Source organism: Falco biarmicus, chromosome 1, assembly GCF_023638135.1.
Source record: "Falco biarmicus isolate bFalBia1 chromosome 1, bFalBia1.pri, whole genome shotgun sequence".
Classification (NCBI taxonomy): Eukaryota; Metazoa; Chordata; class Aves; order Falconiformes; family Falconidae; genus Falco; species Falco biarmicus.
In genome coordinates, this window is record NC_079288.1 from 37,557,012 (window position 1) to 37,581,754 (window position 24,743).

General features: G+C 44.8%; 1 protein-coding gene across 3 annotated transcripts in view; it reads left to right on the forward strand.

The window, feature by feature from the left end:
- LIMK2 (LIM domain kinase 2) overlaps positions 1-24,743 on the forward strand; it is a 32,397-nt gene that overhangs the window by 1,186 nt on the left and 6,468 nt on the right. The window contains exons 1-12 of one of the 3 annotated variants that reach the window (XM_056348027.1): positions 1,408-1,507; positions 6,147-6,339; positions 15,236-15,371; positions 16,660-16,769; positions 17,025-17,213; positions 17,673-17,778; positions 18,996-19,192; positions 19,913-20,099; positions 22,528-22,614; positions 23,344-23,475; positions 23,747-23,803; positions 23,991-24,056. In XM_056348027.1, the coding sequence (XP_056204002.1) occupies positions 15,354-15,371; positions 16,660-16,769; positions 17,025-17,213; positions 17,673-17,778; positions 18,996-19,192; positions 19,913-20,099; positions 22,528-22,614; positions 23,344-23,475; positions 23,747-23,803; positions 23,991-24,056 (1,149 nt within the window). In that variant the 5' untranslated portion in view covers positions 1,408-1,507; positions 6,147-6,339; positions 15,236-15,353. Of the gene's footprint in view, positions 1-1,407; positions 1,508-6,146; positions 6,340-9,887; positions 10,262-15,235; positions 15,372-16,659; positions 16,770-17,024; positions 17,214-17,672; positions 17,779-18,995; positions 19,193-19,912; positions 20,100-22,527; positions 22,615-23,343; positions 23,476-23,746; positions 23,804-23,990; positions 24,057-24,743 lie in introns of those variants that run through there. The other 2 variants (XM_056348009.1, XM_056348019.1) reach the window with 2 other exon arrangements.

Consider the following 24,743-nt stretch of genomic DNA (forward strand, 5'->3'; position numbering starts at 1 on the left):
ACCCTTGCTCTGTTGTGCAGATCTGAGGTCAGGTGCAGTTCTCCGTGCCCCAGATAGCAGGAGGGTGCAGACACGCTCTCAGGTGTGGCGGTGGTGCTTAGCTGGAAAGTGAAGTAGCAACCAGATGTCACATTTGAATGAATCCTCTCTAGCCCTGTAGTCTGCACGGAGACCTTTATGGGTATTGCCAGTCTGCTGGCAAGGGTGGTGCTTGCTTGTGGCTGAGCAACAAGTTTTTTCTCCAAAATACAGCTATCCATGTAAAGCGTACAAGAAGATCTTCACCTTGGTTAATTTTAAACATCATTGACCTACACAGTGGGGTAAAAGTACATAGAAGGCTGGTGGCTTCTGTTTCGTGTAACTTCAAGGAACTTAACCTTGGTATCAACTTGCCTGAGCAACTACCAAGTTTCAACGTTCTTTGGAAAATGAAGTCCGTGGTTAGTGGTTTTCCTTCTCGAAGTCCACTTCTTTCCTTATGCAACCTTACTGCAAGTAAACTTTTGGTAACAGGAAGAAACAGGTTTGAGATCTGCCCAGCTATGTGACATGGTCCTTACGCCATCCTGTGCTCATCCGGATCCTTGACTCTCTTTTTATGCCTGCACTGCTGCTTGGATTCTGGATAGCATTTATCTGTATGCCAAATACTGTTTGTGTTCAAGTTTTCATACTGCTTTTCCTAGCTTGGATGCATCTAAATAACTAGCTCTCCCTGGGGCTCTATGGCAGTTAGAGCAGAAACTATTATAACTATATAAGAAGTATTTACTGAAAGGGCAGTAGGCAAATAGCATCAACCCCTCTTCTTAAGTCTGAGGGTAGTCTGATGTTGGCTGTACAGCCTCTACAGGAATATTCATTCAAGTGTGTAATTCCTTCCTGGTAGTCAAGTTGTGCTCTAGTGAATAAAGGCTTGCCTTTCCTTTCTTTCAGTTCTGGGAAATCCAGTTAACTATACAAATGAGTACAAACATTTTATGCTGAGTCAATGGCATGGGCAAAACAGTAGCTTGGCTTCCTGGCCTAGCATGGTTCTGTGTGGGAATTGTTACGCCAGACCAAACTGCCTTCCTGAAGTCTCAGCTCTGAAGACTAGCATAACTGTAACTGAGCTGTTTTCTGCAAAAGGTCGTATCGCTTTCTGCTGCAGAATGTGAAGGAGCAGGGGGTGATGTTATGTCTGGAGAAAAAAAAATGTAAGGCGTCAGAGTTCGATTTGGGAACTCCACTCTCTGGGGTTACAGACTGCCTGGTATTGGCTCAACTTTCTGTGTGTGAAGGCTTTCCTGTCAGTTGTCTAATTTAAGGTTGTTCTCTATCAGGGAAGCAGCAATCCTTGTTTTCTCTGATGTGAAATGGTTGCTGTATTCTTTATTTACGTCACTTTATTCTTGCATACAGGTGAAGAAGTCTGGAGATGTCTAGGATGCGGGGACAGCATTGCTGCTGGTCAGCGTCTCTACAAGACTGTTAACGAAACTTGGCACATTGCCTGTTTCCGGTAGGTAAAACTTCAGCCTCTTAAATTCTCCTTGTGTTGTTCAACCAGCTTGGGACCCGGTGGGTGAAGTACCAACATTAACTGGGAGTTCTTGCTGTTTTCTCTGTGCCTGACCTGTTCTGAGCCTCTTGCAGAGCGGTTGCATGCTCTTGGTTGCAGCCATACTTCAGGGCTTGCAGTAGCGCTCTGGAACTGACTTTCAGTCGTGATAGCAGGCTGACACGGCCTGGCAGAGTGTTGCCATGCTGACGCAAACAGGAATACAGATAAAGTACAAATGAAAGCTCTGATTTACTGGTGGTGGCAGAAGCCGTGGGTTGCGTATTTGTCTTCAGCTACATTCCAAAGTAGTGCCCAGGCAATTTGGATAGCCTGTTGCTTTTTCCATATGTGGTGGGTACACAGTAGATATTGGGGTGTTGGAGAAAACCACTGGTATGGGGGAGGAAGATCTTGCCTTTTGCTTTCTCTTCTTTTCAGACTGTTAAGGCATACAAATTTAGGAAATCTGTCAGATAATGTTGCTATCAGCAAGGACAAAAAGGAATCTGTGACCTGCTTTTCTTCCTGGCAGTAGAAGTAATGCCTCTCATTGGTGTTTCATGAATACTCAGTCCAGTTTTCATGTTCCAGATCACATTTTTGAAGGGATCTATATTTTGGAGAAGGGTTGAGTACCTGCAGCTTCTACTGGCTTCTGTGTTGGCTTGAATCTGGAGAGGCTAATATTTTGGATACAGTCAAAGCAAATGGGGGGAAAAGGAAGCCAAAGTGTGGCTTTGGAGGAGCGTTTGCTGTGCCAAGGTAGACATCTACTGTCCTGGCTTAAAAAACAAAAGAAAAACCCCAGTAAAATACCCCAACTTTGTTGAAGTGAGGATTATAGTTATTGATGTAATTAAAAAAAAAAAACAAACCACCAAACAAAACAAGAAAACCAAGCCACATATCATGCTGCCAAAGAAGTGTTGACTTGGAAAATGCTGTTAGCTACAATCACATGTGGATAATCACAATTACAGCTTTATATCACTACAAATCCTAGTCGTTTGGGTTTCTATTGGTTTGAGTATTTGTGTTTAGCCATATTGAGTCAGCTTGTCTTAATCCTGGTTTTCTCTTTTCCCTGAAAAACTAGTGTCCTGTTGTCGAGCTTCCCTAGATTCTGCCAGTAGCCAAACCCAAAGCTGTGTGTGCTAGTCTTTATTGTTTGCTTGCCTTTAAGTGTATTTCTGTTGTGGGTCTTGATTTGCAAATGTCTTGGTGCTGCTTGTTGGTGGGGCTGTAGAGATGGAGAACAGCTGAGCTGGAGGCAAATCCTGCCCTTATGACACTTTACAGATAATTTGATATCATACTTTGTATTGTATAATGGAAGTTTGATGAGGTTTTGGTTGCTGGGTGGTTGGTGGATTTTTTGTTTTATACAAGTAAAGACAACAACTTTTCTCCTGATGTGTGTAATAACTTTTTGCATTTGCTGATGTGCTTCTCTTAAGCTCTGTGCTTTTGGCTAGCTCTAGCACCCAGCTAAGCTGCCATGCCGAATGAACAATTGGAACCTGCGGTAAAGGAAGCTGCCCTTCCCTTTTTCCTAGTTCCAGGGTAGGACTGTACATGAAAACAAGTTTCCAGTTTGCACTCTGTTCCTTCTTTTCTTCTGTTATCCCTATACCACGCTGAGCAGCGGTCTTGTGCTTGATATCCCAAAGCCAAACTTTAAAAAACCTCTAAGGGTAGGAGCCTTTGGCAGCTGGTAGCTGTGAGTTCCGGCAGCTCTTGTGGAGTGTTTTTTACAGTCTTCCTGTGGATTAGCTGACTCCCTGGCCTGGCACATAATTTCTCTAATGCTGATTGGCACTGCTCCAGGCTCGTTAGCTCTGTTTATTCTTGGTCAGGCTAGGCTGCTGATCATGCTTGGCACTGGCAGTAGCTGACGTACATGCATGTCTCTGAGGATTTAAGGTTTTTTTGTCACTTCCCTCCTTCCTTAAACTGCATCTACAGGAGCTTTGTCTCTGAAACCTGTTTTTTCTCTGCTGTGGCTGGAAGGACAAGCAAATCCCTATTTGTGTGTCTTGGATTTTTTAAACTGTTCTTTGGCCAGCTGGTCCTTAGGCTTGAATCCGATAGGTTGGATCTGGCTGAGGATGTTTTTTGGATGTTTCTGTCACAATGTCTGTTGTGAATTAACTCTGAATGTACTTCTGTGCTTCTGAATTCTGTTGAGATAGCATAATGCTTTCAAAGGTCATTGCTTTTCACTGATACACAGTTCCACTGGATTTGGAACTGAGATTGCACAGAACTTCAAACACCACACCAGGACAGGGAAAGTGCGAAGTGGCAAGGTATCTTTTTCCTCGGTCTGGATCGCTTTTGCCAAAGGGGATTATTGGAAGAGAAGGGTTTTTTTTGACCTGGAGCATGCTGTTCTTACTGCTTTCAGTCCAACTTTTTTCCATATTACAAACCAGAAGATACTGCCTTGAATTATACCTTTGAATAAAGTATTGATACCTGGTATTTTGATGTCTGTTGTTGGTGTTTTGGGGGGGGGGATTTTCTCCCCACAGGTAAAGACAAGTGAAATTAAAGACTGTTCCCTCTTCCTGCAGGGATATTGCATATTTGAATTGGAGTAGGATGGGATGAGAAGACCCAGATATAGCTGCATGGCTTAATCTTAAGGACACAGTATTTGTTAAAAATCCAGTTTGGGTTATTTGAAACCCATGATTGAGATCAAGCCTGTTGAATACATCCAGGTAGAAAATGCTTTTGGATCCATATGAAGAAAATTTTTGGAAACGGTGGAAAAGAATTCCTACTGTAGCAGGGGGCTTAAGAACTTTTTAGGAAGGAGGACAGCTGAGGTTCAGTTCCTTCCTAACCATGAAATAACAGAGGATGTATATTACTATCATCTATAAAATATATCTAATTTAAGTAGCCAAGCAACCCAGGCTTGCTGCAGAAATCTCTAACAAAAGCCAAACCCACCACTTCAGAGAAAAACTGTGCGCTGTATATCTTCAACAAAAGTTAATGAAGGTAACTGATGATTTTACAGTTACAGATTTTAAAGTATACTATTTAGTTTATACCAAAACCAGTTAAGTAAAAGCTGAAAAATCATCAGGAGTTTGAAGAGCAGAAAAGCTCATCTTCCTCTTTCTGGAAGAGGAATTTTATATGAGCCCAAAATTTTTCCTTAGTAGGTATAAAGCACTGGAGATGATGGTGACCAGAAACTGTTAATTCAGTTTGGACAGATATTTTGATTTTGCTTAATACGCCAGATTTTTATGCATATGCAATGCAGCTTGACCTCAGGAAAAATTCTCATGGCTTTTTGTATTATTTTTTACAAATTATAATATTATGAAATAGTTTTATGCTAACTTAATAATATAAACCACTGTATGAATAAAAAGTGTAAGCTTTTGATACCTGACTAAATACATATTAATTTTTTTATATACTGATCAAGGATTACATTTTTATATTGTAAGCAACAAGTTGACTTTCCAGTAGAATATATTGGCTAAAATTAAATACAGTCTGGAAATAGTTAAGAAATGGGTGGCACTTGTAAAAAAAGAAATCTAAAGTAAAAAAAAATAATTGCTTAAATCACAATAAAAATTGCCTTATTACCTAGAGTTAAATCAGTTCACCTAACAGAGTCACTCTTCTTGAATGCATTACTCTGTTTCCATTTTTGTTAACCTTTACTGGAGCTAAAACCAACACACAAGGAGTGTTGTAACCACCAGAAGGCTCTTTTCTCTAAATGAATACTTTAAAAAAAATGGAACTGTTTTGGCTGAGTGCAGAAGAACTCCTGGCTCTGTCTCCTACTGGTATTCTGAAGTGAATTTAAAACAAATACTCCTTCTGACTGTTTCTCTGTAGCGGAACAAGGTTAAAAGTAGATTCTTCCCAGAATCCCTTGTCACCTGCCCGTTATGTGCTCTGCAGCATGACAATTGTCCATGGCCAGAAAACAGAACTGGATTAGCTCTCCATGCATCGAGGGGATGCCCTAAGCTCCAGGCTACTGAACAAAAAGAGAACCACTATTAATTTGCCAACTCTAGTGATTTGATTGTCTTACAAAGGCATGATTTTTCTATACTGAATGGCATATTTTTTGTGCTATAGAAATATTTTTTGCTCAGCAAAACTTAGTGAATTGCTTTGATTCTTTTCACATTTGGGGGCAGGGCAAGGCAAGCCAGGGAAACTTGTATTAAACCCGTTTGGGGGTTGCAGGATAAGATAGATGACTTCTCAAGGTATTTTCTAAATCTGTTTTCTGTGGTTCTTAGGCTATTTACTAAACTTCAACTTGTGTTTGAAGCAAGTAAATTCTGTGGCTTAGGAATGATCAAGAAATTGGTCACCTAACAGTCTCCCATCAGTGTAGGTTTTCTGTCTTTCAGACTATGTCTACTAACACTTAATTATCCTTAGTATTAGAAGCTTCTTTCTATCTTCAGAAATCTCATTTATTGTAATTTAAATAGTTTCTTCTAATCATAATCACAGTGGGCACAGAAAACCAGCTTTTTCCCCCTTCTGTTATTCCAGTAGCCTTTTCCTGTTTGAAAGCAGCAGTTGTGTCTCCCATCAGTCTCTCCTAGACAGAAGAAGCCCTGGACCTAGCCATTTCTCATGGATGGTATTTTCTAGACTTTGGATCACTTCTGTTTGGCACAGGCCTTCGTTTTCCAGAAGCTGCTTCCTCCCCACAGGACAAATAGCTCTGCAGTGACAGGATATGAAGCTCAACTGAATAAATGTTGACAAAGAAAGATGTAAGAAAGGTGTGTATTAAGACGAATTTGAAATATGGGGGCGTTTGATGCTTTGAATCTTCTTGTAGCTTTTCAGCTGTGAACACAGTCAGGTTTGTACACACACCGCAGCTGAACTTGAGAGGAGGGAAAAGATCCATAGTAACAAAAGGTAGCTGAATTATGGGAAGACAATAATCATCTCCTCTTCCCTATCTTCTCCAGTTTCTGGCAGTAACAGAAGGCTAAAGATAGCGCCTCAGAAGTGAAAGCTCTTCTCCACTAATCCTGCAGACTCGTGGGAATGTCTCTTTGGTGGTGTCTCCATCAGCATTGAAATTCACCACCTCGCTATCAGATTTAGGGAGAAATAGTTGCTAAGTGTCTGTACGCAGATCACCATGACTGTTCGAGTTCAAAAATCCAAAGGAACAATGAAGCACTTCGCAGGTGGAAGCAGCCACATTCCTCAGGGGAATCTCGTCAGCTACAGGACACCGCTGAAGACCCTTTAAGGAGGAGCTGGGCATTCCAGTCTGAACTTTTTTTAGTTGACTTGTGCAGCTTGTCCTTTAGGGCATTATTTTCAGAGCATTATTATATCAAGGTACTTAGAGTTACTCACACAGCCCAGTATGTGGTAGGCTCCACATGTGTGAGACAGAATCCTTCTTGAGGAGTTTAGCAGCCTGCACAGGCAAAACCAGCGTATTAGGAAGTGAGTGAAGGTGCAGTGGTGTAAGCGCTGGTCTTACTGCTGTCTGTGCTGCATTTACAGATCAGAGGTCACTGCTTCCAAAACCCTGTATAATCTATGAAGTTTCAATAAGTTTAATTTTCTTCGTTTTGCTTCTCAGCCTATGCATATTCAGGAGGTCTGCATCCACTAGACAAGTATGTGGTGGAGATAAAAAATGTATCTCCATTCTAATGTTGTGCTTAGTGATGTTAGGTACTGAGAAGGCACCACTGTGTTGGTTTGAAATTCTGCTGCTGCTTGGAAGTAAGATGCAGTGATGGAGAAGAGCTTCGCTTCACTGCTTGTTTTAGTTTCGCTCAGAGGTACGTGCATATCAAAACGGTATTAGTTTCAGGAGCTGGTGTCAGGAGCTGACTGTCTTTCAACAGCAGTAAAGCACGTGTTATGTGCAAGTGCCTTGGAAATACAATGAGGTGTTGGGATTGTACTGAAGTACTTGGAATGCCTCCAAGCTGCGCCCATGCTGAAACAAAGGCTTGCGGCAGACGCTTTAAGGCCTCAAGCAGATGCGTCTTCCCCAGCTTATACCAGTCCCACACACACCAAAGTGCCTGTCTGTGCCAGGATAAATTTGTGTGTCTTCGGGCTGGTAGATGTGCTGAGCAATACATCTGTCTGTAGACATGCTGTTGGGCTACATGTTAAAGTGGGTGTCTAGATGTGCAGCCTAACCCCAGCTGTTTTAAGATATTAATCCCTTGAATATCACAGTAGGTATGTGATGCATTTCTGCAGGGATAAAATAACATCTGCAACTCAATTGCAATAAATTTCATGTTAAGTCATTGTTGAGGTTTTTAATTTGTTCCTTTTGTTATATTTCTCAGGCTTCTTTCTGGCAAAATTTACTGTACAATTCTAAACCATAGTAAGGAAAGTAACCCCCTGTGATGGGTACGTGTTTGTAGTGGAAATGCTGTCAGTATTTGCAAGAGAGAAGATGCCGATACCTGCCTTCAGTTGGTGAAAAAGAAATTTGCTTCAGTGCATTTTGGCCCTCAGAGATGGTATCGGTAAAATTACATAGAAAAGGTCCACACACACCTGTTTATCAGCATTTTTGAAGTACAGTCATTCTGGCAGGAATTCAGATCTAGAATGTATGAACGCATTAACACCTTTTCCAGAGCCCTTTTATCAAAGCTATTGTGTTCTCAAACAGGTCACAGAGAGAATAAAAAGGCAAGAAGCAACAAGAGAATTCTGCATAGGAAAAAGTAACTTACTGGCTGCTGCTGGGGCTTGCTGCAAAAGTAAAATAATTTTGATAAGATGTTTCCTGTTTAAATAGACATTTGACTATGTGTCCTTTAGCTTTAAGGAAGTCTCAAACAAAATCCCTTCCCAGTTGCTTAGCTGTCTGGGTGGTTTTTATTACTTTGAAGTTAGGCTTTATCTGCTGGCTTCATTCACAGACTAGCTGGCTGCTTATCACATCTGTGGATCAAATCTTCAAAGGTTTTGTCTGAAGAGTCGGGATTTATGAGGTCACGTGGAGTCCCCCTCAGAGGGACTTCAGCCCATGGCAGCAGAATTGTGGGGAAAATCTTTTGTCTGTAGGTGATGCTGGGCAGGGGACGGGCTCTGTGATGCACTGTAGGTATGCGTGTGTGGTGGGGTGGTGCTGATAGCCAGGGAAGCGTTGGATTGTGAGCGCTGGCCCATTTTCAGCACGCAACATATAGGGAGTGTGGGAGACCAGAGTGCATTCCTAGACACAGACTCACCGTGTTGCTGCTTCCAGTAGAGCTGTGTGAAATGTCAGAAGGAATTAGACCCGTGCTGGAATTGACAACTCTGCAGCACTAGGCTTCACTGCACTTTTACAGCCAGGCTTAGAAACTGCACCGAATGGGTGAAAGTTACTTTTTTTTTTTCTTTTCTCCAGAAAGGTGGCTGCTTATTAAAAGCGGGGGGAGGAAACAACCCAAAAGGCAGCCTGGCTTTCTGCTTACTTCAACAGCGAGCAGCAGCTGTCAAATCTTCAGCCAAGACTGTCTTGTCCCAGCCCCAAGCGTCCCTTGAACAATATGCCAGCTGAGACGAGCATCTCCAGTAAAAGCACATTTGAGTACTCTTGCCTCTGGAACATAGCATGATTTTCAGGCTGTGTTCAGGCATGCCAGGCTTTGCTGACTGTACAAAAATGGGAGGGCTCAGTGCAGCAGCATATGTTTGTTGCATTTCTGAGTGTCTTGCAAACAGCTTTAGCTGATTAGGCCACTAGAGATCATGCTTGGCTTCAGAGCAGGCAGAATGATATAACTACATGTGCTGCAAGCAGGAGAGAGTACTCATCTGTGCTGATTTATACCTCTCGGCTTCCATTCAGGAGATGAAGATTAGGTTAAGTGATTGCAATGAACTCTGTTAAGATAGTGTTGGAAAGAAAGTTATTTTTCCTTGGACGAAACACACTGTGAGTTACCTCCTGCAAGAGGAAAAAATTTGTAGGTCTTGTGAAGGCAGTATAACCCCACTCACTGTGAGGGATTTAGGAAGGTATGCACTAAATGTTTATTTGATATGTTTGGAGATGTGGCTACTTGTCTTTGTCAGACTCTGCCTTCCTTGATTTCTCTGTCAGAATGTGCCACTGCTGCAAAGAGAAATTTCACATTTATGCACTTGGCTCTTACTTTGGCAAAAGCTGCTATCTTTCAGCACTTACTAAGTCAGCCCCTCTTAGGATCAAAGCTCCACCCCATGTGAAGAAGTAGAGCTTACTCAGCCTCTGTAGCCACACGCTGTCCTCCTGCGATGGCTCCTCCTCCCCTCCCACCCTTGGGTGGAACCAGAGAAGGGAAAACTTGACAATAGTTAGCAGGCAGCAGAGCTCGCAGGAACTATTGCAGAAGCATGTCCAAGTAGCCCGGTTAGCAGTTATTCTATCCTTCCCAAGAGTGCTGCTGCAGCAGAGTGCAGGAGAAGGTGATTATAGCCATGGGAGCCAGGAAAAATCTGAAAAGGAATGAGCAGCCGAGAGACCTGGCATTCCTTGGGCAGCTTCAAAGAGAGGTGAAGTATCTGAATCAGCGCAGGATTAAATGAGCACTGGCTGCTGCCATGTTGGCAGAACAGAGCTGTTCAGAGGCAGTTGGACAAGTTTGTGGCTGAGCCGGTTTATCCAGTGTTGAAGATGGGAAGTTACTTGTCTGCCCCAGCTTACTTTGCTCCCAAGGATCCATTTCGGTAAGTCTTGCGCAGGATTAGCAGTGAACCTTCACAGTGTCGTTTCCCCCCTGTAATGCTATCCTAAGCAGTTAGCGTGTGAGGTGTGAAGAATGAAGCCCAGTGCTTGTGTGCAGGGAACAGCTGGCCTCACACTGGGACCCCGTCTTGCTTTGAGGCGGCGATGGGGAAGTTTCTTTCTTCCAGCCTCTTCACAGCTCTCTGGTGCGAGGGAACAGCACCTGTGTCCCGAGGCAGTGCCTTGTAGCCCCGGCACGCAGGCTCCCTTTCAGAGCAACATTGCATCTGCCACTGTACCGATGTCCCTGTGCTTTCTCTACTGCCAGAGGAATGACATTACTATGGCTGCTGCTGTTTGTGTCTCCTCCGAGGCTACTCGTGAAGATACTCGTGCTTGGGCATAGCACAGGGTGAGGTGAGGTGCTGCTGTTGCAAGTTCAGGAGAGTGATGTAATCTGCAGTGAGGCAGTGCAGAATCTTGTTTGAGAAAAGAAATGGAGTACTTTGCAGGTAACTAGGGACGAGCAGCACGCTTCCCTTATGTGGAAAGGATTTTTCTATGATTTTTTGGTTTATGTTAACAACTGTTCTTGGTCCAGTGGAACAAGTGAGGCTTGAGAAAGGCATAGCAACAGAATAAAGCTTTGATTGCCTTACATCTCCATAATGAAAACTGGTCGTAGGGCTGAACTGAACACAGCCAGGACTGTGACTGACACTGATGTGCTGATAAGGTGAATGGATGGGGGAAGGCACAGCTTGCAGTTTCATTGTCTCCCTCCTGTCCCCTCCGCTCGGATTTGCTCAGTATTGATCCTGTTCCTGCAAACACTTTTGTACTGATTAGGGTGTAAGGAGCCTTTTGTTAAAATGGGCTGGGATAGGAGTAAGTACTGCTGCATGTTTGCTGAGCTTCTTCAGGCAACTGTCAGAAACAGCATCCACTTTCAGAGGGAACAGACATTACTTGTAATACGTGTAGGGCATCATGCTAAGCCACAGATAGACCTTTTTCTGAGTGTGTGGAAATGGTTTTGCATAGTCAGAGCTTAAACACTGTGTCTTCTAGTACTTAGTCTGTTCTGTAGCATCTGTTCTTCCTTGTCTAGTGTCTCTTGCGTAGCCAGAGCGCACACTTGTGCTAAGGCTGGGTGAGAAGTCTGGGTAAGCTACAGGCTGGGGTTATGTTTTATTCTGCAGCTTTCTGTCTGCGTGACTGTCCTCTCCCCAACTCTGCCTGCAGAATTGGAACCACAGCTCTTTCAAGCCTGTCTAGCGTTAACTGATCTAGCCTGACAGTGTGTGTGAGGGGTGCATTTTATTAATGAGCCCTTCTCAAAGGGATCTGTCTCTTCAGTGCCAGGGAAGTCTTTGCTTCCATGAGGGTATTGGCTTTCATTTAGATGTAAAAGAGATGCCACATCAATTGAATCTCCCATCCTGCTGAAAACCAGGCTGGTTACCTGTTGTGACCTGATCCTCCTACTACCCCCCACAAAACCAAGTAGCCATCAAGCAGCGATTTGTGAACTCTTTCTGCACCTGCTGTGCTACAGAGCATCAGGGCTGAACACTGCACTCAGGTGCTGCCTGGGTTTCCTGGTGGATGTCTATAGGAGGCAGATTAATTTATTCTTTATAGTCAAGACTAGGAAGCAAAGAATCGTAATGTATGGGACTGTATAATCAGAGCAGTCTGAAAATTGTGGCTGGGCAGCAGGAGGGAGTCGGGTATGGCTGTTACCAGTCCTCCAAGAAACTTGATTACCATGCTTTGTTACTCTGTAGCAAGAATAGCAAATAACCTAAGAGAGGGTCAGCTGTTTCTAATCTGTAAAAGACAGAAGAGCAAGAAATCTTCCTTTCTTTTGGTTTTGGTGACTGGCACAGATTAGCTTGCTTAATACCTGTAGAAGTAATTGTATTCCTATCTCAGGTGATGTGAAGCCCTGGCAACAGCAGCACTGCAATGCCACATGCTCTAGCGAGGAGAGAAAGGAAGGAGTGGTAACTTGTATCTTCTGAGATAAAATTCTGACATATCTCTTCAATGAGAGTTGTGTGGAACAATCACGCGATGCCTTTACCGTTTGGGTGAAGGCACTGAAATAGTTGAAATGGGTCTTGAAACTATACCTGTGTGCTGTCAGCCTGTTCTGCATGCCTGACAGATCTAAATTCCTACGGTACAGAATGCGTAGTAAATAACAGAAGGTGGTGCCTGACCATATGGGCCATAGCCCTGTCCGCTTGCAGTGATTAATGAAGCAGCCAGTTAGACCCATAACTAGCACCTACCCTCTCTGGGGCTGGTTCCTTTGTTCCTGTTGCCTCATTGCTCTGGGTGGGGTTCTGAGCCTTAAGCCGCAAACTTGTCCTGCCCAGATTTGTTTAATTGCATAGCAAAGAACTGACTGCTTGCTGGCTCCACCTCCTCACCTTCATTTTGCTATGGGCGTGTTGCAAATTAGATACCAGTGCTTATTTCCGGATGGAAGCAAACTAATCAAAGTGCTTTAAGGTTGTAATCAAACCATGAAGAGGTAGGGGAAATGTAAAGACAAGCCAAGCGTACGTGATCCTCTGGAACCTATCTAAACGGAATTGTAGTTGTGTTATTTTTGCAGGAGTTTCTTACTTTCTTAGGGAGAAAAAGGAGTGGCTGAAGGTGAAATCGAAGAGGGGTGAGGAAGGGAAGGTCTTGTGCTTAAAAACAGATAAATACATAACCCACCTGCTTGGAGAGAACTTAAGAGGGAAAGCCAGGTCTTGAAGTCCTGGTGGAACGGTCTCCAGTATCACTGTCTGCATCCCAACTGCAGGTCTGGTCACAGCTCCCTGTTTGAAGATGTAATCACTCTTGGAGCACACACCTGGTACAGGCATGCATGCAGAAGTTGGATAGGTCTGAGGGATCCAATTTGCCCATGCTGAGCCAGATGTTCCTGCCACAAGGTGATAGAAATCTGGGCTGTTAGTCTCCACTTGCTCTTTTCTCCCTCCCACTCACCTACTTGATCATTCAGCGTAGGGTATTTGCTGCAAATGAAAGCCAAAGGCTAGTGGTTGAAAGCAAAATGTGCTGCAATGCCCCCTAGGTCTCTTGCATACCAAGAGCTGGGTGTAACCGTGACAGTGCCCCAGGGCTGAGGCTGTAATGGTGCATGTACCGTGTGTAGCAATGTTAAGTTACTGCTCCCCCTGCCTCAGACAGAATTGGCAGGGCCTGTTGCACGTGCTGGAGTTCTTTCCCATTGCTGGGGGGGTGCAGACAGGGTTTGGAGCTCCTCAGGTGGGAGAGCAAACACTATAAAAGCCAAATACATTAGAAGGAGTAACTTTCCTGAGGGTAGGGTACGGCACTAAATACCTCATGAGGTGTGTTTTCACCTAAAACCATAGGCTGCTTACAAGCAGCTTTACCTTGTTCCTTTGCAGCCTCTTGAGATGGAGCAAATAACTCTCTCCATGTTGGAGCACAACCAGCTTCGCATATCCTCACGCTCATTACAAGCTGGTGGAGTTTACAAGGAATGTCTTTGGCACAAACAAGCTTTCGGGAAGCTTGTGAAAGGTGAAGTCAACAGCACTCTCAGACCTGGGAGCATGTAAAAAGTGCACCTCTGCTGCCACTAGCCCTCTGCGGTACATTTGGCTGCGGAGAGGCCGACTGTCCAGGAGGGCATGTGCCCACCTAAACCCCCACCCCAGTGCCATGGGTTCCCCTCCAGTGTAGTAACTGAGACAGTTGTTGTTGGGGTAAGGGGCAGAAGAAATGCTTCCTTCCACCTTTGGGAAAGCATCGTACAGAAAATGACATTGATTCTTGAGGTGTTTCTTTGAACCAGTTATTGGTGACTAACCCACCTTGGACTCTGTGCTCAGAAATGGCCAACACCAGACTAATTTTCCTTTTAAAGTCTGAGAACGTGCTGCTCAGGGCTAATGGAATAATCTTGAGTGATGCAACTGCTGTCTGTGCCTTATCTCTCCATTAAGTCACACCTCCGCGTGGGTGCTGCAGAAGTTAAAACTCCCTTGCCCAGTGCATCCTGCTGAGACAGGATTATTTTGTGTTCAGGAACTCTGAAGATTGGGGTTCTGCTTGTCATTTGCTAAAATGGTATCTGCAGTAGAATTGCTGCATCTTTTTCCTTTTTTTTTTGGAGCATGGGGGAGTTGTTTGTTTGTTTCTTGGGCGCGTGTAGATAGAGGATTAATAATGGTTGCTTGTTGAAATGGGAGCTGATACGGATATGTGAAGGATTTTGAGACTCCATGAAATTAGAGAAACAGGTTTTTTTGGTATTTTGTTGGTTAGTTGGTTGTGGGGTTTTTTTTTCTCATGCACTGTCAGCAGCAGAAAGAAGGGGAGAGCAGCTGGTGGGGAGAGGTGGAGGACTTTCATCACCGTTAGTTGGTGGATGCAGTAAGTATGTGGAGCTCAAGGGATAAACTGCTCTGAAAACTCCCTCACATGCTGCAGTTAGTTTACCTTTTGGGAGAGGTCTACTTACAGAAGCATAGAAAGGTTGGTGCAAAACTGGCTTTGCATTGCTTAGGGAAGTGGATCCTTGCCTCTCTGTCCCCTTTCCTAAACTGGCTGAGGGGAGAGGTGCTCCAGCATAAGATGGTATGATGCTATAGAAACACGTAAGTGGAAACATAACAGAGCTGTCTGTGCCGGTCAGCTCTGCAGCTGGAGGAAGAGGGAGAAAGCAGAGGAGCAATAAGTGTAAGGCAGAATTTATAAACCTACTGATGTGTTTTAATAAATGGATGGAATTTGTTTTAAACTTTGGAAGCTTGTCTTTTTGTGTTGGTTGATACCACTTCTCCTTACATACCCTGGGTACATCACACCAGAAGAGCTGGTGGTGAGCTGCTGCTGAATGTCTCCATGCAGGAGAGGAACTTTTTCATTGATTTGTGACTTGTTGCCAACTGGAACTTTGTTCCTTTGTTTCTTTCAAGGTGCTCTGAATGTCAGGATCCCCTCACTAACTGGTACTATGAGAAAGATGGGAAGCTGTACTGTCACAAAGACTACTGGGGGAAGTTTGGGGAATCTTGCCATGGCTGCTCTCTGCTGATGACTGGACCTGTGATGGTAAGGACGCTGAAGGACTTCCGCCCGGAGGCAGGACATGCCTGCCTCCATCTCCTCAAACCTGGTTGCGAGTTGCCCTAGCTATTCAGATAACCAAATAAATTGAAGGTAATAGTCTCCTTGATACTCTAATCAGAGGTTAGAAATGAGGTTTGTGTGTGCATCTTCTGAATAAAGATTAATTTTGAACAGGGTAGCTCTCAAAGGAGGGAGTTGTGAGGATCTGAAGCATATGAACAAAGAAAGTAAGGTGCTGAAGTGCACAGGCATGAGAAGTAGAAAGGTGATTAAGGGGACATCTGTTCAGTTTCTGTAGCACAGTTCCTCAGTGTCTCCATGGGGTGATTTTCCACTGCACTGTGGAATCAAACCTCTCGGCTCAGGATAAGCAGCAGGTTCTGGCTTTGGGGAAGGTTGCCATTCAAGTCCCACCTGGACTCTGGCCAGAGCGGTTTTCAGGCTGATGGTGTCTTGAAGTAGTGTTAGTCCTGATGGGTCTGAAACATTGAACTCTGCCTGCACAATATGGGGCTCACCTAAATGTTCCCCTCCTTGCCACATCCTTGCAAATATTTAACCTTTAAAACTGTAAAGAATGAAACATAACCATTATTTTTCTAGGGCATAAATAAAAGCAGCATGGTACTCAGTAATATGATTGCTACCTCCAAGGGAAATACTGAGAAAAGTGCAGACCATTTCTCATTGTCGGCAGAAGTCATTGCAAAATGCTGTCAATAAGGGAAGTTCTCATAAGGAAAATAGAAAAACAGATCAATGAATAAAAATATTCTTGAAAGGTATTTTGTTGTCTCAGTCTCAGCTCACTTTTTTTTTTTCTGTCAGCTGGCTGGTAAAGTATCTGAATTTGTGTGTTGCCTGTCTAAAAAAAAAAAAAAAAAGCCCTTTCAGCTTTATTAATTCAGGCATAACGTTAGTTATCTTGCCAAGAGCAACTGAACAGGAAGGTTTATTATCTTGTTTACTAGTCTGCAGCAGGCTGTATCAACTATTTTTGATAGCTGAACAGCTGCCAGATAAAACAGAGGTTCCTGGACACGAGCTTTGTTTTGCTTTGCATGTTGTCGTGTTTGTTTCGGAGAAGTTTTGCAAACAAGATGCCAAGGATGGGGTTCAGGAAAGGTAGAATGGGCTAATACAACTTCCCAGTGAGAAACTACCACTTGACTTTGAGATCTGAATGAACACACTAATTGGAGAGAAAAGCAGTAGCTGCATCTGCTGATGGATATTGGCCCTACTAAGCTACTCCCTTTTCTGTCTGTAGGTGGCTGGCGAATACAAGTATCACCCTGAGTGCTTCGCTTGTATGAGCTGCAAAGTGATCATTGAAGATGGGGACACTTACGCACTCGTGCGACATTCCAATCTCTACTGGTAAGACGGAGCTACGCGCTTTGCCACAGAGTTGCTCCCTGTTGTACGTGTAAAGCCATGCTTAGGGGGCTCAGCGTGGTTGAGCTGAATGCTATGTTAAGGAATGCCAGGAAGCTGCCTATTGAGGGAGGGAGGAAGGAAGGAATGGTGTAAGCATTAAAAACTGTAGCTTATGGTCAATGAAAGGACTTAGAAGTGTGAGTTTGGCAGGGAGGGACAAGACACTGCCATGATGACTTTCTTCACTTCTTTTAGTGGAAAATGTCATAACCAGATTGTGCTGACACCGATGATAGAAAAACACTCCACCGAGTCTCTGCATGAGCAGCTGCCTTATACCCTGACCCTCATCTCCATGCCGGCAGCTACTGATGGCAAGAGGGGGTTCTCCGTGTCTGTTGAGGGTGGCTGCTCCAGCTATGCCACTGGTGTCCAGGTGAAAGAGTGAGTATGACCGGGTTGTGTGCAATGCACATGTCTGTGCAAAGAGAGCTGGTAAAAATTCTGCAGCGCTGCTGTCCTGCTAGCTGCTTTAACTGCTGGGACGATCTGTCCTGGCACAACAGGGACATATGTTGGCTAATAGCCATTTGTGTTTGGTCTCCGTTTTGCTCTTGTGATGACCTTAACTGATAACTTTATTTCTTAGTGCTGTCTCCTTCACTGAACACAAAACATTTGGAGAATTGTAATGGACTAACAATTTTTGCCATTGGGCAAATGAAGAGCTCTCCCCAAACCAGCTTGGACCTAAGCGCTTAATCTAATGGTAGCTCCTTGTATTTGTAGATTAGCATTGTTTTATTTCAAAATACCAATACGAAGGGAAGCATCAGAGATGAAATATTTTTTAGAATTTTGGCTAAACTGACTTCACACACACACTGTAATTCCCATGTTTAGAGTTAACAGGATGCACATCAGCCCAGATGTCCGAAATGCCATCCATCCTGCAGATCGAATCCTGGAGATTAATGGAGCTCCTATTCGTACATTACAGGTGGAGGAGGTGGGTAGAGTTCTGTTCTGAAGCCTCCTTCTCATCTGCCTTCCTACAGCTTTTCTGTTTCTCTGCACTGTTCTTCCACCCTCCATACAGTGTGTGTGCAGCTGTAGCGCTCGCGCTGACGGTAGGAATAAACGTGAAGACAAGCTTTGCTGCCCCTTCCAGCTGAAGAGGAAAATGCAACAGGTGGAAATGCAGTTAGGATGCAGTTCTGATTTTGTGGCCTTCAAATGTGAAGGGAGGTAGTAAGAATAATGTAGGGCTGTCACATGTCAAGAGTACAGAGAGGCTGTGAGGATTATTTACGTATTGCTAGTGAAGTCCACTGTTCTGATCCTCTTAGAGGCAACTGCTAATAGACATATTTACTGTTGGTGCTGAAGAGAACATTAGGAGCACAACGGACATCTCATAGGTAAATCTCCATGTAGCTTTTGTAGAGCTGTTCTTTGCAGCACTGTTCAGGATGGAAGCTTGTGTAGTTTCTGAGCACTTCTCAGACGATGAAGAAAAAAAAACCTGTTTTGTAGAATTGTAGAATATCAGGTTGGAAGGGACTTCAAGGATCATCTGGTCCAACCTTTCTTGGTGAAAGCGCGGTCTAGACAAGACGGCCCAACACCCTGTCCAGCCAGATCTTTAAAATGCCCAATGCTGGGGAATCCGCCACTTCCCTGGGGAGATTATTCCAATGGCTGAATTGCCCTCCTGTGTCCAATCAGAATCTCCCCAGAAGTAACTTGTGCCTATTACTTCTTGTCTTTTCCAGGGAGTCCCTCTTTACAAGGGGCCATCCATCTTCTTTTTAGCCACCCTTTAAATACCAGAACATGGTGATAAGGTCTCCCCTAAGCCTTCTTTTCTGAAGGCTGAACAAACCCAGTTCTCTCAGCCTTTCCTCATATGGCAGATTTCCAAGTCCTTTGATCATCTTTATGGCCCTTCTCTGGACCCTCTCCAGCCTGTCCACATCTTTTTTGTACAGGTCACTTGTAGCTAACCAGAAAGAAAAGGATTTGGATAGTGTAAGGAACTTCTGTGTTGCTAGCTGGATTTGTCTGGTGGACAGCTGTGGTGTGTGCAACTAAACCACAACTATGGAGTGATCTCACTGAACTCTCGACTTTGATTCCTGAGGGGCATTCTGCTCTGTCTCCTCTGTCTCCTGTCATTTGTGTTGCTCCTGTCTGCTATCATCCTGTCCTTTGGTTTGATTTCAGGTGGAGGAATTGATTCGCAAGACAAGCCAGACGCTTCAGTTGCTGATAGAGCATGACCCTGTCTCGCAGCGCTTAGACAGGCTTCGTTTGGATTCCCGTCTTCCCACCCACATAAAGCCACCCATTTCCCCACGTTCCCTCTCTCCGCTGGACATCAAGGAGAATCTGGAAGGAACGCTCCGACGACGCTCCCTCAGGTAAAGACTTGCAAGTGCTGCCTCTGATCTAGCTTGCCTTTGCCCTGTGCTACCTGGCTCTGCTCTGTGCCTAGGCCTTGCAATTGCAAATAACTGCGGAGACATAACGTATCTCTGATATGAGCCTGGGTATAAACCATTGGCAAAGCAGGGGAGAGCTTTAGATTCTGCTGTTGACATGTACTCTCTCCATTCCCTTTCAGGATGGCAAACTTTCCTTGATAAAAATAAGGATCTCTACTTCTCACACAGAAAAGCTACAAAGTTTTACAGTTAGGAAATGTAAAGGTCAAATTTTTACCAGCCTTAAATGGCTGGGGAGGAACGTGTCCTTAATGGGAGTATGGCTGAGACCTGGGACTTGGGAAAAATTTTGTCTTCCTAGACTGGGGCACCCAGTTGTTCATTTAGTCATTTACCAGTATTTTACTGTTTGCTTAGAGACAGTGAGTGCTGCATCTTCACAGCTTCCTCCTCCACACAAAGCTCCACCTCTGAGTGGCAGTGCAGGAGATGTGGTGGTGTTAGGCAGCTCTGACTTGGAAGCTGCTCTAGGTTTGTAAAAAGCTTCCATGGTGCTGGGAGAGCACCTGGCTTTTGAGATATGATGAGCGCTGAAGAACATCCAGAAACTGGTCCCTTAGGAGCTAATGATGGGATATGTTGAACCAAAAGTTTCCTAGCAGCTTCCCTGATCTTCCTGTCTCCTTTGTTTTCTAGGCGAAGTAACAGCATTTCTAAGTCTCCTGGCCCCAGTTCTCCAAAGGAACCACTCCTTCTGAGCCGTGACATCAGTCGTTCTGAATCCCTACGTTCCTCTTCTAGCTGCTCCCAGCAGATCTTCCGGCCCTGTGACCTGATTCATGGCGAAGTACTAGGAAAAGGATTTTTTGGACAGGCAATCAAGGTGAGGGAGGTCCCCAAACATTCATCATTTACTTTGATTACAGCAGTATCTGCCTATCTTGGGATCCTTCGCCACTGTGTCAGTGGCCTTTGCTCTGCTGATAGTGATCAGTCTTGGAACTCACCTGGTTTGCTCAGTGAGATCCACTTCTCTGTTTCACTCCCTGACCATGAGCGTCTCTGGCCGCAGGCAGTTTTGGCTTTGTCCCTTTTGAATGTCAACCATCTCGAGCTCCAGAGTGCCTGTGTCACAGCAGGCACCTGGGTGAGGTGGGGGAAACGGGGAAGAAGCTGCATTTTCAGTGAGCGTCTTCCTTATGAAGAGGTGTGTTCAACACCCCACTACAGCATTTCTCACCCACCCTTAGTGTGGTGTGCCTGGGGGCTTACCAGGCTGGTGTAGTGACCATCTCTGAACCCCCAGCAGAGCCTAAATGGCTTGTCAGTGTGATGGCAGCGGTCAGGTCTTGCATGACTCTCACAATTAAAATCTCCATTAATAGCAGTTCTCTCGTATTTTATCTCTCTGGTCTTGACTGGGGGTGCTTCAGCAGCTTCTGCCCTGGCATCCCTGACAGCATCATGGGGCAGCTTCCTCTGTTCACCTCAGTTCTGTAAGCTCCTCAGTACTCAGATGACTATTCACCATGTTACGGGACTTGCCTTACACCTGTATAAACTTCAGGTGTCCAGCCACCATATCCATCTCAGTCTTCCATGGGAGGTGGTGAGCCAGTACTACACACCCAATGCTTTTGTTCCGTACTAATGAGCATATTTCTCTTCTCCTCTGCTCATAGAGAAATAACAGGTCCAGGTAAGCGGAACTTTTCCTCTGTCGCATGCTTTTGTCATCTGCGTCCCCACAGTTAATGGCACAATGGCATTTCTTTTAGCTCAAATTAGCCAATAGCCATCCTGTTCCGATGCATGCTGTGGGAGTTAAAATTGCCCTCTTGGAGTTTCATGATGACACTTGTTTCAATTATGCTGGTATGTCAGCTTAAGAATTCCACTTAGCCTTGTCTTGTCTTTGTTTCTTCACTTCCCTTTATCTTTGGGTATTAGACATCCCTGGGTTTCATATCCCTGGCTGAAATGTGTAGTGTTCCCTGGCTTGCTACTTATATATGGATGCTTCATTTCAGATGGGAGCAGAAGAATATTGTACTCACGCTTCTGTTGTGTTATTCCGTGCACTCATATTCCACCTATGTCAGCCTTGCTATGTACTGTGGTTCCAAACAGAACTAGTGTGCCACCATGTTTGCAAGAACTCATAAGCTTCCTAAATACTATAACGGGGTCTTGTGTTCTGGAGTGCAGTTCTGGAGGTTTTCTGAGAGGCTTTTTATTTTTAAGGGTATGAGGCAGAAGAATGAGCTTCAGATTGACTGGTTTGGATGCAACAAGTACTGTATCTGGTCAGAATAGTTCCCTTTTGTTCCTAGAGAGAAGGTGATTGTTCAGTTACCTGGAGACCTTAGGGAGACTGAGCTGTCCAAGTTAAGTAACTGAAGTGGAGAGGATTTCCAGGAAAACCTGCTTATCAGAATTTGGACCCTTTCTACTTAGTCATGCACCCCATGCAAGCAAGGCAGAGCTGATTAAAAGAAACCTCTAGAACACAGCAAAATGCCAGGAACTAGTTGAATACAGGCAAACAGCTCTTGAGGAACTGGAAATGCTTTCTGTGTCAAGAGCCAGGAAGTTTATTACTTGATATTTATAGTGGATTTCTGTTTGTTTGACACCATGCAGGTGAAGCAACAGGTGGCAACACACTACTCGCCAGGAGCATGGTAAAATAACTGCGTCCTGCCTTAACTAAACAGCCTGTACATCCCAGTTCCACTTGCACATGAGTAATTTTGACAAGCTCATCAGAAAGTGTCAGGCTTCAGAGTCCCCATAAAACCAAAGCATGTAGTAATACAGTTTGGGGTTGTTTGGTTCGTTTCTGGTGCAAGTGAATGTTGATTCCTTGGCTGATACAGAATAGAGTCGTTAGAGTCTGTGTACGAAATATGAGCATCACGCTGGGCACATACTTTCTGTAAGGGAACTTGAGGCGTGCACAAGTACGGAACTGATGCCTTCAGAGGCTTTGACAACCTGTATGCATGCTCAGCCCTGTGCTACCTAAAATGGAGACTTCAGCTCTGGTTCTTGGGATGCTGTTGATCTCTTGGTATGATCCCTCTTGTCGGCTTTAGGTAATTTCTGTTTCACCTACAGAGTCTTTGCTGAATTCTGAAAGGAGGAATTTTCTGCAGTTTTCTGCAAATCCCTGAGCTCTGAATTTTCTCTCACTTATATCCTGCTCTGGATGGAGGGGAGTATTACCCTTTCTTTTAGAAGAGTTGCAAGAGCATTGGAGCTGTGTATTCTTGAACCTTGCCTGTAGTTGCGGTTTCTGTTTCCACCAGGTGACACACAAAGCAACAGGAAAGGTGATGGTGATGAAGGAGCTGATTCGCTGTGATGAGGAAACGCAGAAGACTTTCTTGACAGAGGTAGGAGCAAGATTTCAAAAAGCTTCTGAGCCAGTAGTGTGGTGGAACTGTCTTCCATCTTCTCCAGAGAGAGTGATCATGCCAGCAGCCTGGCAGGAATCAAGGCGCTAAGGAAGAAGTCACACAGGGGAAGAGCCGACATGAGCTGAATGTTTGTTGTGGTGAAGTGTGATTCACTTACACTGAGCAAAAGACATGGCTTCAGCTCCCAGTTCATTAATTTTTCAATGAAAAAAAGCAGCCTAAGTCTGAGGAAAATGGAGCTGTGCGCTACATAAAGGATTTATCCCTTGAGCCTTGTGCATAGATAGAAGTGATGAGGGCCAATATCTGTAAGATATTTAAGACTCCTGCTGTACTTAAGCTAAACTATTTTCTTGGTGGCTGCCTACCATGTTTTTCAAAGTCAGATTTAGCTTAAAGGCAACTTCCTAAACACCTGATGCTGCTATTCTGGCCCTGACACATGCAGTACAGACCAGATAGCTGCCCTGGAGAGCTCCCGTCTCTTCAAAGTTAGCCAAACTCAAGGGTGCTCTCCTTAAAGGCTAAGATCAGGTTAATTGCACAGCGTGAAAATGAAGAGGCAACGGCTAATTGCCTGCCTTAAGGTTGGAGTTTGAGTGCACTCTGTGATCTCTGGAGGGGACCTCCAGCATTAGAGTGTTTGTCACCTCAGAGTGGATCTGTCAGGACTTTTCTTTGGGGTGGGATGTCTTTGCTTCCCAGGTGAAAGTGATGCGCAGCCTGGATCACCCCAACGTGCTGAAGTTCATCGGTGTACTGTACAAGGACAAGAAGCTGAATCTCCTCACTGAGTACATTGAGGGGGGCACCCTGAAGGACTTCCTCCGCAACGCGGTGAGTATGGAAGCATGGTGGACCTCTCCTCAACGAGGTTGACAGTGTGTCATTGGCTGTGCCAGCCTCATGGTGCTTGTTGTTGATCTTCTCCTTTGGAGCTGTGTGGAAAAGCTGCTGCTTAGTTGTGGATGGCCAGAGGCAGGAAGGGCCTTCTCCCTAGGGCTGTACTGTCTTTCTGTGACTGCTGTAAGAGTCCCTGTTGTGGAGGGACTGCTGTCACCAGCTGGCTGGTAAGACAGTCCCTGACCGTTTAGGACTTGTCTTTCAGGACCCGTTTCCCTGGCAGCAGAAGGTCAGCTTTGCCAAAGGAATTGCCTCTGGAATGGTGAGTCGGACTGTCCCTTTGTCACAGAGCAAACCTCCAGGGGCAGGGTTGGTTGCTTCAGCAGGGTGGTGTCTGACGGGCTGTGGGTGCTGCCTGACTGCTAGCGTCTGGTTGTTGAGGTCTGTAGATGTGAAGGGACATAGCAGCCTGAGAACCCCTAACAACAAACTTTCTCCCTCTGTTCCAGGCTTACTTGCACTCCATGTGCATCATTCACAGAGACCTGAATTCACACAATTGCCTGATCAAGTTGGTGAGCTACACTTCTGTTCCCCACAGCATGCTGCTCCCCTCCCTGTTACCTTCTTCCCTCGGTTTTCTCTCCATGATGTTCTCTCTTTTGTCAGGCTTTTAGTGCCCTAAACAAGGGAGATTCATCTTCACATGGGATTTTCCAGGCTGGTCTGGCTTTCACCATTTCTTAACCCTGTTCTCTCACCTCTTTCCTGTGGTGGCATCTCCTACTATCAGTCACGTTATGGGAATTGCTACAGCTCTATTCCCTGTCTCAGCTATAAAATGTTGGGATACAGCTGCTTCTGTTCTTCTAACCACTTGATGCCTTGTTTTATTGGCAGTCAGGATTCAGACAAGTGTGTGGGTGCGTGTACATGTGTGTGCCCTCTCTTTTTGAAACGCTAGGTCACAAGATTTATGTATAGCTTCATTTCCTCAAGCCTTGCCCTTGTTTCACTTGGCTGGAATATGAGATCAGTGTGCGGGCTTCAGATGACCCAGGATGAAAGTCTAAATTAATTCCTGGCCAGGGTAGAGTAGGGAGTTCTGAAAGGAAAGGTCCAGGTTTGTCCTGGCAAGTGTAGCCAAATTGATGAGATTAGTGTTAGTGACCACACAGGAAGCAAGACAACGAAGAGAGGAAATAAGGAGTTGGGATCGTGAATTGGGTGTCTTACACCTGTCTAGACAGCTCGCTACACTC